The sequence below is a fragment of the Melospiza melodia genome, chromosome 8 (genome assembly GCF_035770615.1).
Source record: "Melospiza melodia melodia isolate bMelMel2 chromosome 8, bMelMel2.pri, whole genome shotgun sequence".
Taxonomy (NCBI): domain Eukaryota; kingdom Metazoa; phylum Chordata; class Aves; order Passeriformes; family Passerellidae; genus Melospiza; species Melospiza melodia.
Window position 1 is genome coordinate 19,124,780 of NC_086201.1, and position 17,698 is coordinate 19,142,477.

Sequence of the window (17,698 nt, forward strand, 5' to 3'; positions counted from 1 at the left end):
ACAGTACACATGTGTCCTTCTGAGAAGGAGAGGAAGCCTCAAACTGCACATTACGAGCAACCACTGCTAGGCTGCACAGTAGGACACAGGCACAAAACCAGAGGACAAAAACCACATTTTCTTTGCTTACCACACTTCCTTTCTCAGGGTCATAGAAACGCTCCAGAAGTTGCACACTGGTGCTTTTACCACAGCCACTACTTCCAACAAATGCCAAAGTCTGTCCAGGTTTAACTGATATAGAGAGTCCTTTCAGGACCTGAATATCAGGCCGAGAAGGGTATGTGAATTTACAGTTAAGAAATTCAATGCTTCCCTTGAAATCATCCTGGTGAAAAGAAAAATGAGAAAGATGTTACAGTGAGCTTGAGCTCAACCCTGAATTGTAAAGTACAAGACAACTCTTCCTCAGATCCATTCTTGCATCTTTTGCTTAAAATTTGACATTTGTACTTATGAAATTATCTCAGGAAAAGGGAAAAAACCCTACTGGAGTAGCTGTCCTAGGGGTGAAGCTATTAGTGATAACACTGTTTCTCGGCTTATTCTTCCCTGCATGGCACTGGTCAGAGGCATAAATTGGAAATGGCATTGCCTTGCCAATGGGCACATTTTTCATTTTAATATAGACACTGTGTATAAAATAAATAATTTCAATTTTCTGGGTCTGACTTTCCAATTCACCAGAAACTCAGCATTTTCACTTTGTCTGACTCAAAAATTCTTTGCCTCCTTATGAACACCCTCCACCAGTTTGATGTGAATGGAAAAACCTCCATCATAATCAGCAATAGTAAGGTTGGCCATGAACTGTAAAGCAGGAAATAAGAGCTTGCTGTTCTGTGAGTCATACAAATCAGTTCCATTCCAATTTACAGTAGTTTTACACGGACAAATTTCTAATGGCTGACTTTATACTACTCTTTATGCCTAGTACAGAGCTTGCTTCCAAAACAGCAAAGACAAACAAAACTTTTACAATCAGCATAACCTTCTTGTAAAGCATTGATCCTCATTGACTCCTAAATCACTAGCACAAAATCCATGCCTGTAGTGAGCTGACTGACATCACAAATTACACATCTCCACTCTTACCCATTTTTCCCCTTTTTCACTGTAAACACTGATTTTAGGAATCCGATCTACCAGTTGAAAAAAGCGTGCAGCAGATGTTTTGGCTTTGGCGTAGTTTGGCGTGTAGGAAGAAGCTCTTCCCAATGCAGTTCCACTGGTGACAATTGCAGAGATCACCCTGTGGAGAAGGGGGAAATGGTCATTCTTGGGAAGCCATCAGGAAACTGAACACCACACCGAGTGTAGAACTTTCAGAGACCTGTTTGTGGCTCTGAGCAGGCTCTCACCTGAACACAAAGCTGTAATGGAGCCCTTCAGCGTCAACGAGAAATCCCCCGTAGCGGTAAGAGACGGAGTTGGCAATGAACACGATGCTCTGGGCAAAGCCAAAGCAGACTCCGTACACGTGTGCTTTTTTGATTGCAGCTTTGTAGGGCATATCCAGGTGCTTCTCAAAATTCTCAATAAACATTTTCTCTTTTCCTATCCCAGCTACTGTTCTGATGTTAGAGAGAGCTTCACTGGCAATCTGGAAGAGGGAAAAAAATGGGTAAAAGCTCCTAATTTTTACTTGGAAATGTAGACTCTGGTCTCACAAGTGCATGATTCTTTCATGAACTCAGGACAGGACACTGATGCAATGTGTATATTCATTCAGGCATGATACAGACTGGGCCAAACATCATACAGCCTAAAGAGAACTTTTCCTACAAGCAATTTCCTATTGATTTCCTCGAGAGCAATGCTCTGCCTGCTCCACTGGAGCTGTTACTGTAAGCACTTTTAGGGAATCAGGCATGTGCTCTAACTTGTGACTTATTTCACATAATGTGAATAAATGTGACACCCACAAAAGGAAAAACTGTTTTAGGAACTTCTTTAGTTGCATGGATTTATTAATTAAATATGTTTATTTCAATTGTTTTCTGTTACTTTTAGCAATAGTCAAAGAAAGAGTTAAAAGGAATAGCATCCCCAACTTCCATTTCATAAATTGAATCCACTTGAATTAACTAAGTTTCCTTATCTGCTCACCCTCCCTCCTGCTGATGTCCAAAAGGCTGATGAGATGGAACATATGAATCTTCAGTGACAAAATTTCCAAGATTTTTACCTTGTACATAGGCAATGAGTAAGCAAATGCTTGCCTATGCACATATGAAAATGCAACACAGGAAATTATGAGATAATCACCAGAGAAACTTGTGTGGAACTTGTGTTAGTTGTAGGCTTCATATTATAATTTATTGCCAGTCAGAATTTGGGTTTATATCCCAACAAAAGAGTACCACAATTTCACCTACGGAAGTAAATTGATGGCTTGTTTGGTCCTAATTTCACCCTTTTAATCTCAAGTAATTTTACTAAGAAATTGTATTAAAATGCTGTCGTTTGCTCGGACTTTGATAGTAGATTCATAATGTAACACATTCCTTTGGGAGGCAAGTGTGGTTTAGCATGGCTCATGAGCAATTGCTTTGGAATAATTCGGTGTTTTTTGCATTTGGATGCAGTGCTGGCAAATAAATTAGAAAATAACACCAGAAACAATCAATTATCACCAAAACTGCTGAAGCTTTGCTTAAAATATGACTTCATCATAGCCTCTGGGTTGTTCCATTGAGTAAGAGCAGTTGCCTTGACTGATTAGTGAAGTTTCTCTCCTTGTCAAGAAGTATTTTGATTTAAGACTTTTGTAAATAATTAATTATTCTGGGTGTGGGCAATTGGTCAGGTCCTAATTCTTAAGATAGAAAGGGCTAAGAACTTAATTCTTAAGCTGCTACAACCCACCAAAGTAACAACTGTTCTTTTTAAAATCCACAGACTGATTTGTGGTTCAGTGCCAGATTCTCAGGTGCGAGCATTTCCAGGTGAACAGCTATCACTGCTTTCTGAGGACAGCTTAATCACTGGTCAACAGCAAATGGGAGTTTAAATTAAACCCAACAAACGTGAACCGGACTGCTGAGAGATCTGTGTCTACCACTTCAGTCCAACAACTTTGCAAGGTCAGTCACATTCCATGCAGCAAGTGCTTTTGCAGTTAGGGAGTTCCCAATGCTGTTTCAATGGTTTAACAAGCTGAATATTGCAACTTATTCACAAACCATTGCCAGTTTCATGACATTTGAATTACTGATGGTCCCTAAAGACTGATTTTTCATCTACCTGTGACTGCAAATATAAATTAGTCTTTAAACAGCATTACCCGTCCAGTAGCTTCCAGTGCTTTCTTGTCCTGCGAGGCAAATCCTGTCAGCATTTTAGCCTGCACAGCTCCAGATAAAGCCAAAAATGGCAGGAAACACATTATTACCAAACTCAGTTTCCAGCTGAAGTAGAAAGCAATGATCATGGCCACCCCAATGTTAGTAAAGGAATTGACAATCATTCCTATCTGTGATCCAGTTGCCTTTGAAGAAGAGAAACAGACATCATTGATATGTACTTCAAAAACAATTTAAACAAATCTTCCTATAAAACGTTAGAAAACTGTAAATTAAAATAACATAAGACACTAACAGCTAGACTGCACTGGAGTTCAGTCAGTCTGGATATACTGTTTCCAGTTATTTGGATGAAGAACAGGACTGCAAATGTCCAATATTCCTTTGATCCACCAAATTTTCCATTGAGAATTCAGAGGATTGTTTCTACTGTTTGTGAGAAAGATAATGTAATTATTGAAATCTGTTGCCTTGGTTCCCTGGAGAATAACTCATCTGAATACATTGTTTAGCTTCTACATCTATGTAGATTTAAATAATCAGCAGGACCATTTTATAGCTTAGCTATTAACAACAAAGCCACAGCAGTGCTAAAATCAGTAAGCGACTTCACTGAAAAGGGATGAAATGAAGCTGTATTTCTACCTATCCCTTTATTAAGGGAAAAATTTAAATACAGCTTTGACATCATCTTTATTGAATACATTTGTCTGCTCCTTATGTACTTCAACAATGCTATTCTTTCTAATAGACTTATTTACTCAAAATTAATTTTCTTTCATAGCAATAAACAGCACCCTAAATAGGAACTATATTGCTATGTATTAGAAGAAAATGTACATTTGATATCCTTGATGATTTTCAGTCAAACTCATTTGCAGAGTACGAACTTGGCAGCACAAAATGCTCATCATCTCCTCCTCCTCTGACCTGCAGCAAGGTCTGTGTCAGGCAGTGAAAGGTGCAGGGCACTGGTGCACAGGTAGCTCTGGTCTCCCTCACCCCCTGCAAGCTGTGGGTTGGATGGCTGTGCCTCACTGTTGTGCTTCAAACAAAGATGTCCCTTAGGACATTAAATGTTCAGTCAGAGTTTTACAAGTTTATTTATTTCTATTAAAAGACACCCTGTGAGGTTTCCAGCAGGTTTCTCTGATTCTGTAGAAATTGCTGCTGCCAGGGCTTTTGGAAACCTCTTCTCTAAAACCCCCGTTAAAAGTTTTTTAAAGCTAACTTACAATCTTGAGTCAAGCTGAAACATGACAATTTTTGCAACAAAAGAAATCTGTACATCTCCTTCCTTGTTTCTAGAAAATTGCTTGCACTGCAGCCCAGCAAAATGGCATCTGACTCACTTCTACCTAATGATCAGTTCAAATAGCGAACATATACAGCTCAGCATGATTTAACCCTCAGCCACTAAGGAACACAATGCAAGCAGCTGGTGTGTCACTTTCCCAGACGCTGAAACTGGCTGCAGGATTCCCAGCTGGAGCACCAGCCACTGCTGCAGATTGGTTTTTCAAGTGGGTTGTCAGTTTAGATCAAAATTGCCACAACATGCACAATACCATGCTGAAAACTGGAAAACATGGTTATTAATTATTGTCAATAACATACTATTTTGACATGTTTTTAAAATAAACACTTTAACATTGTGACAAAAAGCTAATTCATCTCCAGAAAAAAAAGAAACTCAAACTTCTGCACTGGGTGTTCCTTTCCATTCCATTGTTGGTTGGTATTTTATTGATTTTTGTGTTCTTTTTTTGTACTTTTAGGGTATACCATATACTAGTATTGGTTCCTCGGTGGCAGTCGATTAATTGAAATAGCTGAATTGGCTTACTAAGAACTAATCTGCACTGATCTGGCTGGTTGCATGGCAGCTAATTTCTGTGAAGCACATGCCAAAATAAGCCTTCAATCAGTGTCTACAGTAAAACAATTCATAAGGTGCCAGTTCTTACCCCTTGGACCTGTGAGGCGTCTGTTGCAAGCCTGGTCGTCAAAGCCCCGGGGCTGTTCTTCCGGTCATCAAACCAACCAATGTCTTGGCCGAGCATGGCCTGGAAACCAATTTTCCTTAACCTTCTTGTAAGCAGCTCCCCAGACTTGGCAAAGGTGTATCCCTGGGGTACATGAGAATAAAAACAGACTGTGCAGAGAGAGACACACACCAAGAAAGGGAGCAAAACCAAAAATATGTATTGCTAAATTGGACCATTACCTGGAGAAATTGTGTGAAAAATGAGAGAACTCCGACTAAGACAAAGAGCACGCAGACACCATTGATCTGGTTTTTTTGGTTTTTTTCATCAAGAATGGAGAAGGTCTTTGAAAAAAAAAAATAGAAATGTCAGTTTTGCTGTGTGTGACATATGTACTTGATTGCCAATTGCCAAGTGCAGGAACCCACCCTGCAACCAAAGCCAGAACACAGAGCTCTCCTTCACCCCCTGCAAAGGTCTGATTATTTTTCCTAAGGTGAGCCTGGATTAAAACATAATGGGTTTTACTCCTGTTAACCAACGAGTTCAGTATGCTTGGTGTCTGCACTCACTACTCCTATTTGTGGCCTATCCCTGGTTATAATTAACCACTCACCCCCCACTGCAAATTATGATAACAAGAAAATAGCAATGTAATAAACAGCATAGCAACAAAACAACAGTAAAATTTGGCCTGTAAAATCAAACCATCCCATTCTGCAGCTATCCTAACATGGTTACTTATGTTTTTAATCTGTGCTCTTTATTAAAAGAACAACACTGATCATGGCAGCATGCAGCATGGACCATATCAGCAGTATTAAAAAGAAAGATTTGTTGCTGAGGCATCCATTTTCAGATCATATAAGTCTCAGCAGTTTTAGTGTGGACTGTCTTTCATCTGGAGCCATGGACTCCATGCCCAATAGGGGTAAGAGCACACCTTTCAGCTGAGTTTCACTGGAAAGGATCCATATTCTGAGACAATTCCACAGGAAGAACCAAAGCATAAGTCAAAGAAACTAATGAAAACATTGTTCAAAAGTACATACACAGTATTACCTAGTTCTTCATCGACTTTTTGGGACTTATTTCTGAAAACTTTCAGGGCAGACTTAGCTAAATTTATCCTTTCACTTCATAGCTGTGGGGATTTTTCCCTCACTTTGCCAGCATATTTGTCCCAGAGTACAAGCCCACATGTCTGACACAACAACACTGCAGATATTTGGGCAGATCTGAAAGCAGATGTATATATTCCATCTGCCTGACTGCTTTGGCACCAGGCAGAAATATTTTATATTTATGAATAATAAAACACAATAATAAAACACAGATATTGGATATCACAGATATTATCCCGCATGTTCATTATGGCTTGCTTTTTCTTGCAGCCTCTCTCCTTTGATAGACTGAGACCTTCAAAAGTAGGAATTCATCCCTGGCCATGAAGGTATTTAGCATCATTAGCCCCAGACCTCCCAAGGTCTAGAAGACTCCTCTCCAAAGGATTCAAAGGTGAGATTCACAGTGGAACGTGTATAGCAGTGTCTCACCTGCCGTCTAGTGAAAGCCACAGTCCTTGACATGAGGTCTGGACACTCAAAAAGTGTTTGGAGGTGGCACACCTATGTCTACAGGACAAGGATTTTGGGCAGAAATATTAAGTGGATCAACAGGGCCTGGAACATCCTTTTTTCTCCTGCTCATAGGATCTTATTTAAATGCAAAACTGCAAGTAAATGTGATTCGAAGTTCTAAGCAATTTCCCAGTGAGAAATGTCTAAGCCAAAACTATACTCCCAAAAAACCAAACAACAAAAGGTCAACTTTTTTTTTTTTTTTTGATAGATTGTTGCCACTGCTCTTAGAATCCTTTTCTATCAGGAGCTCAAATGCTGGGTCATTCATTCATTCATTTGCTTTTTCCTTTCTGTAAGGTTTTTGACCTCCAACATCTGTCTACCTTTTAGGGCATATGTTTTTGCACTCGTGTACCTACCATGACCTATGCAAGTGAGTGAGAAGCACATCAGATGGGTGGCAAAACCACAAAATACCTGTGGCATTCCCATTTTGATCCCAGTGAATGTGTTGTTTACTTAATAACATACAGCTTGAACAGATGGGATTTCTCTAGCCTAATTCTTGAAAATTCAGGACACTTTCCTAGGTACCAGTCAGAGCAGCACTAAACATCTTCAGGCAGCCTCCAATGCCCACCAACTTGGCAAGCATTTCCCCAGAAAGCTTTTACACAAAAGGGGATGCATCCTTTTGTCTATCACCAAAAGTTTTTGAAGAAATAAACACTCATAGAACTTGACATGTTTCAAGAGAGGTGGTGGTAGCTGATTTTGAGAATGTGGTATCTTTTAGTTAATGTTAAAGTTTAAAGCATATTCCAACTCCTGCTTCCAAACCTATTGATGCAGGCCTACTTGTTGCTGGTGGCTGTGCACCCAGGTACAATTACCTACCTCTCCCTAGGCATTATGCAGGGAGCAGGCAGCAAAAAGGTGCCTGAAATATGTCAACAAAAAAGTGAAGTATTTTTTAGATCTGATCCAAAGCTTTCTCAAAGGCTGTATAATAAAATTCTACAGAGAATGACCTTTGCATGTGTCTCTCTCCACTGTACCTGCATGTGAGGTATTTTTTATCTCATCTAAAATAAACTGTATGCAAGTATAGAAACCCATTCCCAGCAGTTCCTGGAAAATGAACAAAAGAGATAATGAAGGACACATGACAAATGCTGATAAGCTTGCCCCTTCAAAGAGCTCTAATGATAGTTTGATGACAGTGATATAAATATCTACTGAATTGTTTATAGGCAAGAAGGTTAATCCCATTTTCATTATGAGATCTAAAGATTTGCCAAAACATGTCAAGTTGTGCATCATATATTCACCCTCCTCTGTTTCAGAGCTAAAATACACTTTAAAATGTTCCCATAACATACCCCAAGGATCTGACTGAATAACAAAGCATAGAGTGGATTGACGGCTCCATTCACAGCTGCTGCCAGAGATCCAAGCACCAGGTATGGCCATTCAGAGGCATTGTATTTCAAAATTCTGGTAAATGGTACAGGCTTGGCATCTTCCTCCACAACAGATTCCTAAAAAAAAACAGGTTGGATTTCTGAAATGAATACAGTCCATCAGTGATGCTCTCCCTTTGACAATGAGATAAAATAGTGAGCCTAGTTTGTTAAACTAGTGGACCAAACAGCTGCTCTAGCTTTGGACAGCAGGGGCAGCTGCTGTCTGGACCTCTTTTGTGGGCCTAATAAGTCAAGTTTAAAAAACACTTAAATAAACAACAAACTTTATCATGCCTGGGGGGAAAGAGAGAGATTCAGATCTTTTTCAGCTCTAATTGTTCCAGCTGCAGAGGTTACTTACAACCAGTTTGAGATTTTCTGCCACTGAAACTCAGGCCATTCCCTTTCAGCTGTCTCTAGACAAGGTGTGATGAAATACCCAGTGCCAAAACTTAAATTCCCTCCTCACAAGCAGCTTTATCTGTCACTCATTCAAGCTCTTAAATACTATTTAAAGTATTGTGAGTGACCACACTGATCAGACTGCATCAAATTAACAGGTATGTGATATCATTAAAACAAGAGAGATGTCAGAGCGATAGCTGGATTCAGGATTTTTACATGGTAATTATGCCTCCCTTCTGTGAAACATCCTCATACTATATGCTGAATTCGCACAATTATGCCCAGAAAGGGCAGAATATTCATCATCAAATTGTAACTTATCCTTCAGTTTGATTTGTACAGAATTTTTGTAACACTTTGTGTGCTCAGCCCTACTCATCTCCCTCAATTCATATGACTAGAAACAGCCAGAAAAAAAGACACTGTGAAGACCTATCTTCTGGAAATATGCAGGGAGGAGTGGGTGGAAACATCTTGTATTTTCTCTTTTTTCTGAGCTGGTGTCAGAGTGATAGCACTCAAGCCCTCTATTTATCCACAGAATAGGCTTGGCAATAACAAGAAGGGTAACTTCTATCTGCTGCTCTCTGTACTGAACAACTGCGGCCATGCAGATTGATGCAGGGAGAGGCACTTTGCAAACCCACTGTGCAAATTCCTAGATATTCTGTGTCATTTTAAGGCATGCTGGCCTTTATTTTCTACGCCAGTAGATTGCATGAGGATACTGAAGTGAAAGGATTTTGGGTTAGGTTTCAGTGAGGATGTCTCTCTCTGCTCAAGTCTCCAGATGATTTTTAGATGAAAGTGAATTTATTCTTTACTGAACAAGAAGCAGTGCCATTTGTATCACTGAGGGCCCATTAATTACATTTCACCCACTGAGCATTTTGCTTTTTGTCCTTTAATTCAATTTTTAGGAATGTATGTTTTTCAACTAAATCTACACCCTATTTACAAACAGGTAGAGAGCAAATAGCAAAATGTCTCTGCTAGAAATTTTATATCAACCAATAATCAAAACAGCCATCAAAGTGTAGCCTAGGGTTTACACAGAGATAAGAATTGAAGCTGTGGTTTTGTTTAATGTGAGAAAAGGATCAAGCCAAGATGTACCTGCTAAGAACTCTTAATGTACAATCACATAGGTACAGGTACATTAATGAGTAATATAACCTATTCAGTTGAAAATTTCATAACAAACTATTGGACCTGACCTTTTTTGCTTTTCCATCATCTTCTCCATAAGAAGGGGCAAGATAGTTGGACTCTGCATGGTCTCCTCCAATAGACAGTGGAGGGTCAGGGACCACGTTAGAGAGCTGGGATCTTGAGCGCTGCCGGAGTGAAGCTCTGCAAAGAGAACAGAAATGGCCTGCTCTTTGCAGCTGAGTAAATCCAATAATTGCTTGCAAAGCAGGTGCAGTTTTCATGTCCATTAAATCAGAATGCACTGAAGCAGTTCATAGGAATCCCACAGACTTTTTCTTTCTTGAATATGTTCTCTCAACTTCTCGGGAAGAAAATATCTCACCAGCTGGGACAAATACTTTTCAAAATCATATTCCCCTCACACCACTCAGACATTGTCTTAGATGGACCATGTACTGTGTATTTGTCAAGTAAAACTGGGGTGTGTCCTAGTACATTTGCACAAGTTATTAACACACCAAGTCAAATCACCACTACCAGTAATTCAGCCCAGCAAATCAGGAAGCTGAAACAAAGCACCTCTCTCTCTGACCAAACATAACTCTGCAATGTAGGAGATGTATTCATTTGCACATGCCTGCCATAGGATTGCCTGGAAGAAATAGTAAGTGTCTAGCTACAAGAAAGTCTGGCTGTAAAATGCTTTAACTTTCATCAAGTAGAAGCCATAATAAAAATGTGCTTGTGGATTGCATTGATTTCTCAAGTAATTGCACAGCAAGTAATTTTTCAAATGACTGGACAGAAAGCGCATTAGATATTACAACTAAGGCTGTATTTAGTAATATCAAACCCAGAACATTAACAGAGTAGATCAAAATTGGAGACAAGGTACTATGGGCAGAAAGGACCAAAATGAAGAGCCCTGCTATTTATCCATGGATTTCAATCAGTAACATTATCACTCAAGCTATCTCTTTGCAAGAGAACTCTATCTCAGTAAAATGCTCACACCCTTCAACCCTCTTTTACACAGCACATAGAAAAGTTATTTATTAGGATTTTGGAATAGTGGGATGAAGTAGAAACATTGAGAGTAGTCTGGAAATATTGAGATTTACAACCATTTTTAAGACTCACCGCAAACTGGCCTGATAGCTTCCCCTGCTGAATGACTGAACATTCTCAAGATTTGGCTCCACCACATTATTCTCTGCTGCTGCAAAATACAGTATAGAGAGCTCTGAAATTAGTGCCAAAATTGAATACAGCCTGAATACACTGTGGTTCTGCAAAAAAGTGCATAGCCTCCAAGTCATAAATGGAATACTTTGTATAAGGAAAGGGGAGTAATATAACCTTGCTACTCAACCTACATGTTTCACAAGTTTTATATTTGTATTTGACATAATGAAGTTAACTGAATATTAGCCCAAGGACCATCTCACTTCAGATGTGACCGCTAAACATTTTTACCTATTTTAAGTCTGCAATTGCTCTCTTATTTCAACATAATAATATCCAATGCATGCTTCACAAAAATACAATGGATCATTCTATTGAACCTTAATTTCCAGAAGCTTTAATTCAAATCTGCCTCTAGCAAAACAAATAGGATGATTTCAGCATAGTCTGTAATGTGCCTGAATCCCAAATGCAGCAGAACAGGACTTTTGGCACTCAGTGAAATTATAAAATGATGGATATTTCAGGTCAGAACTAATGTTTCAGGGCAGACTTATATTAGGAAGGTCTTTCAGTGCATATGCAGCAAAACCACTTTGGCCAGGGCTATCAGTGTATCAATTTTATGAATTATAAAAATCAGCCATAAAAGCAAAAAAAAAAAAAAAAAAAAAAAAAAAAAAAGGAAAAAAAAAGGGAAAAAAAAGAAAATCTGTATCCTGTGGGATTTTATAAAAGAAAACGTTACGCTTACTTTGTGTTTCTTCTTTGTTAGGTGCTGTGTCTCCTTTGCTTTGTAAGGTCACCAACATGAAATAAACCCCTTTCCTCTGCAGGAGTTCCTCGTGAGTTCCTCTCTCTACAGCCCTGCCATGCTCAAAGCCGATGATGACATCGGCGGCTTTGATGGCTGACAGGCGGTGAGCGATGGAGATCGCCGTGCGGCCGAGGCGAGCCTGGGGGAGACAGCAACAGCGCCACTCGCAGCACAGCAGCCCGAAATGCTGCCAATGAGCTCTGCGCCTAAAGGCGAGTCACACTAACTGGCGTCCTTCTAGTGGGTTCAGCCCACTTTAGCTCCATCCACAGCCTGCAGAGGAGCATCTGTTTCTGGGCAAAGGGAGCTATAGGCTTCTGTTGATGACCCAAGGTAAGTAAAAATTATTCTCAGTCCATAATAGTAAGGTTCTACTTGTACTTTATAAAAGAGTTATTAAGAAATGCTTCTGACTGATTTGTTACAATTCAGGAGCACCCTCTGCAGAGTGTATAATAAATAATTTCTGCCCTTTCGAGTCTGATTTTTTGCTATACTATAGCAAACCTTATGAAGTGCTTCTTGGACAATTGCTTCACTTTCATTATCCAGTGCTGATGTAGCCATATCCAGGAGCAGGATTTTGGGGTTTCGCACCAAGGCTCGAGCAATAGCTATCCTCTGTTTTTGACCTCCACTCATCTGGCTTCCACCCTCTCCAACATGAGTGTCAAATTTCTGTGTGAAGAAAAAAAGTTAAAATTAAAGAGACAAGAAAAAAGCCTGTTAAGATCCTGGTGAAGGTGGTGGTAAAATGTCTCAAATTGTCCTTGGAGTAGACCTGAAACAAAACCATTGTTAGTGCAGCAGATTCAAAGAGCAACAGGTGAAATAACTTTCTTCATAATGTACAAGATCATTTTGCCTGAATCAGGTTTTCAACCCCATACCAAAAGTATGCAGTTAAAAAGGTGAGATGTTCTGGTTCAGCTTGAAACAGCTATATCAGCAGAAGCTGAAGTGGAGAGGAATCACCCACCCACTCTCCATCAGATGACAGACAAGCAAACTTTTCCTGGCCTTGTCTGCTGATGACCTGTGACTCATGAACACTGTCTGTGATTCATGCATACCATACTCTGACAGCATTGGGTTCAGGTAGAGAATTAAATAAACACACAGAGTCTGGCAGATTGAGAGACAGGATCATTATATTCACTTAGAGATAAAGCTTTTTTATTCCTCCATTTCCGTGAAATAAGTAGGGGCCTTTGAACAGCCTTTCAGTAAATATTTCCTGGAAGCCTCGAAATGCATAGATAAAGGATAAAGACAATGTACTAATATTAGTTAAGGGTACTTGAATCATGTCAAACATTCACTGTTGTAACACGTCATTTCAGAAGCTACTTGGCCAAATAACATTCTAGAAAAGTAGAGAGCTCGATTGGGCTTCACCCAATTTGGGCTTTGTAAGGAGGAATGACTGAAGCCCTGTCGTCATTAGGGAAGAAACTGGAGAAGAAGGAACCTCCAGCTGGTTTACAGAGCTCGTAAAAGGAGGTGAGGTTGTGAGCATCAGTACAGACAGGTGAAGTAACAAATGCTGGCTAGTGAGAGGCTGAGCTCTACATTGCTTTTGGCCTGAACAGAAACAGATCTCCAAAACATGAAAAATACAAATTTTTAAACCATGCTATAATTATTCCCATAATATTGAATGTTGTGTAGATGATTCCTGAGGAGTTAATTCTTTTTGGGGTTGTAGTTTGGGGTGAGGGGCTGGGGGGGGTTGTTTGCTTTCATAACTTCATGGCATACATGGCATAAGATATAAATGACTGTGATCAAAGGGAAGGCGGTTGCCTCCTATCTGAATCAATCTTATGTCCTTCCACTTGAGCACAGATTGCTGCAGACTAGGAGGGACGAAAGGACAAAGAGATTCTTTTTTCTTACCAAATTCTGCCAAACACTTTCCTAGGCAGAGCATACCTGTGGTAAGTCCATGATGAAGTTGTAAGCATTGGCCTGCTTGGCTGCTTGGATGATGTCCTCCATGGTAGCCTCGTCCCGGCCGTAGCGAATGTTCTCTGCAATGGTGGTGGCAAAGAGCACTGGCTCCTGCTCAACCACGCCGATCTGTGAGCGCAGCCACTGGATATTCAGGGAACGGATGTCATGGCCATCCAGCGTAATCTACAGTTACAACATGGACACAAAATCAGGGAAAAAATCAGGGACGTTATGCCCTCCACTTCAGAGACAAAGAAAGACACAGTAGAAGTGAAGGGCCTGTGATGCTGTGTTTCCATGATCAGCATAAATATCAGATAAAGAAGGTGGTATAGTGGTAGTAGGAATATTGGCTCTCAGAGATGTGCTCTTTGATTTCATTTCCCATTTCTGCTTGGCACCAGAAATAAAACCAGGTGAAAAGTAATCATAATGTGATGATTATGTTATTTACAGTAATTTGTTTCTTTGTTTTTTATATGTTCAAATACAGGTCAACATGTACATGCTTATCTATTCCTATCTGATATAGGAACTCATAAATGGAATGAGATTTTGAATAGCTATAATTCATATTCTTAGCCAAGCCATTACTAAGTGGTAATTGCATATATTTAAGTGATATTATGGGTTAATGTTTAAATGTTCAATACTGTGTTTTCCAGGAAACATTTGTCACTCCTGAATTATCATTTCTATAGGTATAGTTTTTACACAGATTTAGCACTGAATTTTTATTTTCTCCTAAACAACTGGCTTTTTCACATAATTGTTTTTATAAGACTACTAAGCACAGTTTTATAAAAGAAATGTGTAGGAAGATATTTCACTCATTTAAAAAATAATTGGGAAAAAAAAAAGAAGAAGAAATAAATGAAAAGGAAGTTAGTAGTATTGCTTCCCACCTTGGAGAAGAAACTAGCTATTCTTTCAGTTTCTGGGGCCAGAGAAACACATTGTAGTCTGGGACACTCACCATCCCATCAGTGGGGTCATAGAAACGCTGGATGAGCTGTATTGTTGTACTTTTCCCAGCTCCACTAGATCCAACAAAAGCTGTTGTCTCTCCTGCTTTAATCACCATATTAAGGTTATCCAAAGTCTGGATAGGAAAAAAATAAAGAAACAGAATCTATCTATTTTTTTTCTCCACGGTCATACAACCAAGTGAGTATATTTTGTATCTTAAAGTAAAGATTCAAAGCAATTTTACAAAATTCAGAAAAGTATTATGAAGAAAAAGTACGAAGCAAGCCACATTTACTCCATTTGAAGACTTTGTAGATGCAGAGTACACATTTCTACAACAGGCAGGCAGATTTTCACCTTTCATTGTTCCTGTTGTTTATCATTAAGAACTAGTCAAGTTAATACACTAGAGAAGTTAATTAATTATATTCTCTTTAAAGAACACTCTGTGTGTATTGTGAATGTATGTTACAGCATAAATACTAAGAGTATAACCATGATATTTTGTAGAAAAATCTGATACGACATGTCCTTCCATCCTTAGAAGTAATAGCACTAATATGCTTGTCCAAAAACATGCTTTTCCAAGGAGAATTTGCCAATTCAAACACAGGAGTAGAGAAAGAGTGGGATATACAGCCTACCCTCCTGTCCCTTTCCTAGCCTTTTAATGGGTCACATGGTGCATCCCCGGGGTAATGGAAGAGTTTTATAAAATCTCCTTGAACCATTCAGTTTATTACTTTGTGTTCTGTCTCATACACATTGATACAAGGGCATCACTGATTGCAAGAGACGCTGTACGCAGGTGAATTTGCCCAAAATTACTGGGAGTTTATGTTCAGCAGCAAGGAATATGCAGATGTGACAATGGATATGTCAGAATGGTAAAATAAGCCAAACAGTAAGCAGAAGACTTTAATGGAAGAATTATTCAGTCTACTTTTAAGCAAAGAGTCTGGGCTTCTGGAAAACAATCTATGGAAAATCTAGAAATTGCTGGCACAACCAGGATATTTTTCTTGTTTACAATAATTGTGTTCACAGCATGAGTGATGAATAATTACCTTTATGTCTGGTCTGGATGGATAATTGAATGTTACATTATGAAATTCAATTTCCCCTCGTACTTTATCCAGCTTGTAGCCATCTTCTGACATGCAGTCAATGGTGGGTTTCTAGGATGAAATTTATTGGGTTATTTATTTGCTGTTAAACAGTCAACAGTGCTGCAGTAGATAAATAGAATCCCATACAAAGCCATGGCACTTCTGATTGAGCAGCACTTGGCTGCATGGAGCCAGCTGCAAGCTCTGCCCCAGGGATAGCAGGCAAGGGACATGGAATTGAGGGCCAGAGTGATGGGGGAGGTGGCACTGCTGGGTAGCACAGACAAGAAGGATGCACCTTCTTCTCATTGCAGGCTTACTGCAAATACCACAGCCAAGCACTCAGGCAGTTTTGGCTGGAACTGAGTAGCTGACTGACAGAGATATTTTGACTAAGCTAATTTAGCCAGCTCCTCAGGGATAAAATGCTACTACGTCACTCAAAAACATCCTCTCACAGCACTGAACAACCAATTTATTGCTGAAAATCTTCAGGTCTTGCCACTTGGCAATTAAAACATCCATCCTTGTGCACCCAGTCCTAAGAGCTGAAATACTGTAGTTTTCCTAACAAGTGCTTCATGTCTCACGTACTTTTGGCCAGGTGTTGGGTATTGTGGATTTCTACACATGAGCAGAGAACTAAGAAATTTGAGGTATCACAAAGAAATAAAATTTTCTAAGGATAGATTTCTGAAGCATGGAATACAAGCAGTAAATTAAAATATAGCAATGAATATTTGATAACTGAAATGTGCATGCCTTTTTAATATAGCCTAACAGATTGAAAGGAAAGTTAAAATGAGAAATGTCTATGTTCTAAGATGTTAAGAACAGCTACAAGATTGGTGTCACTTTGGGAATATAATTTACTTAAAATCTGATACTAATCTGTGACGAAGTTTCACTGATCCTGCAAATGGGAACCTCAACATGACTAGTTTTATTGCCAGGGCAGAGCTGTGCTTGTACTGTCTAATCATAAATCTACAAATACGGCAAACAGATGGATCTAATTTTGTCACTCTTTCTCTAGATAGATGAAATGTGACGTTGGTTTGCTTTTTTTTACCCTAAGGTTTTGTGACTCAGCCTTATCCTGAATATTGTGATTAATCCTTACTGTTGCAACTCTTTATGATTTTAATTTTTTTCTCAGAAAAAAATCCATAATCCACCTCTATTTTCAGTTCATTTTAGAGCTTTAGCTTATGAAGTGTATATGTTTTATCATTATTACAGAAGTTTGAAGGGTTACTAAAAACTGTTAGCATTACCATAGCCTTATGTTTTCTGTAGAAGACAAGCAGCATTTTAATGTGTTTATACAGCTTTCAGCACAATAAAGCTTGTCAGTGAACAGAGATAATACATTAAGAAATCAACAGTACATTTCCAACCACTAAATTTATAAAGCTATAGAAAGGAATCAGTAAATTTCAGTGGCATCTCAGGGTCTCTCATACAATTGTTTCAAGTATCTGTTTAGATAATATTGTGATTAACATTTATGACAGCTGCATGAGCAATGCCTGTGCTCATTTGGTCCCGTTTTTGCTCAGGGTAGCTCTGGGAAGAGGCCACCTTCACCACTAATGCCAACAGAGCCACAGCTTTTGATGCCATCTGGAGTCTGGGAGCTATGGGATGGCTGCTGCAAGTGTGGTTGCAGAGTGGCTATTACTGCCTGCCAGTACACCTTCCATGGGCCAGCACTGGTAAGTAATTGCCTGTAAGGAGAAATGGGAACAAGGAACAGCAGC

At 39.3% G+C, this 17,698-nt stretch overlaps 1 protein-coding gene across 8 annotated transcripts in view; it reads right to left on the bottom strand.

Annotated features, from left to right (window-relative positions):
- ABCB11 (ATP binding cassette subfamily B member 11) overlaps positions 1–17,698 on the bottom strand; it is a 48,769-nt gene that overhangs the window by 14,747 nt on the left and 16,324 nt on the right. For 6 of the 8 annotated variants that reach the window (XR_010028564.1, XR_010028563.1, XM_063162065.1 and 3 more), the window contains exons 13-26: positions 15,894–16,004; positions 14,834–14,959; positions 13,837–14,040; positions 12,409–12,579; positions 11,839–12,040; positions 11,040–11,118; positions 9,965–10,100; positions 8,259–8,417; positions 5,533–5,637; positions 5,273–5,434; positions 3,287–3,490; positions 1,362–1,603; positions 1,096–1,252; positions 131–328 (exon numbers count right to left, since the gene is read on the bottom strand). Coding sequence is in view for 6 of the 8 variants with exons in the window: in XM_063162065.1 (XP_063018135.1) it covers positions 131–328; positions 1,096–1,252; positions 1,362–1,603; positions 3,287–3,490; positions 5,273–5,434; positions 5,533–5,637; positions 8,259–8,417; positions 9,965–10,100; positions 11,040–11,118; positions 11,839–12,040; positions 12,409–12,579; positions 13,837–14,040; positions 14,834–14,959; positions 15,894–16,004 (2,256 nt within the window). In the remaining 2 variants the exon portion in view is untranslated. The other 2 variants (XM_063162066.1, XM_063162067.1) reach the window with 2 other exon arrangements.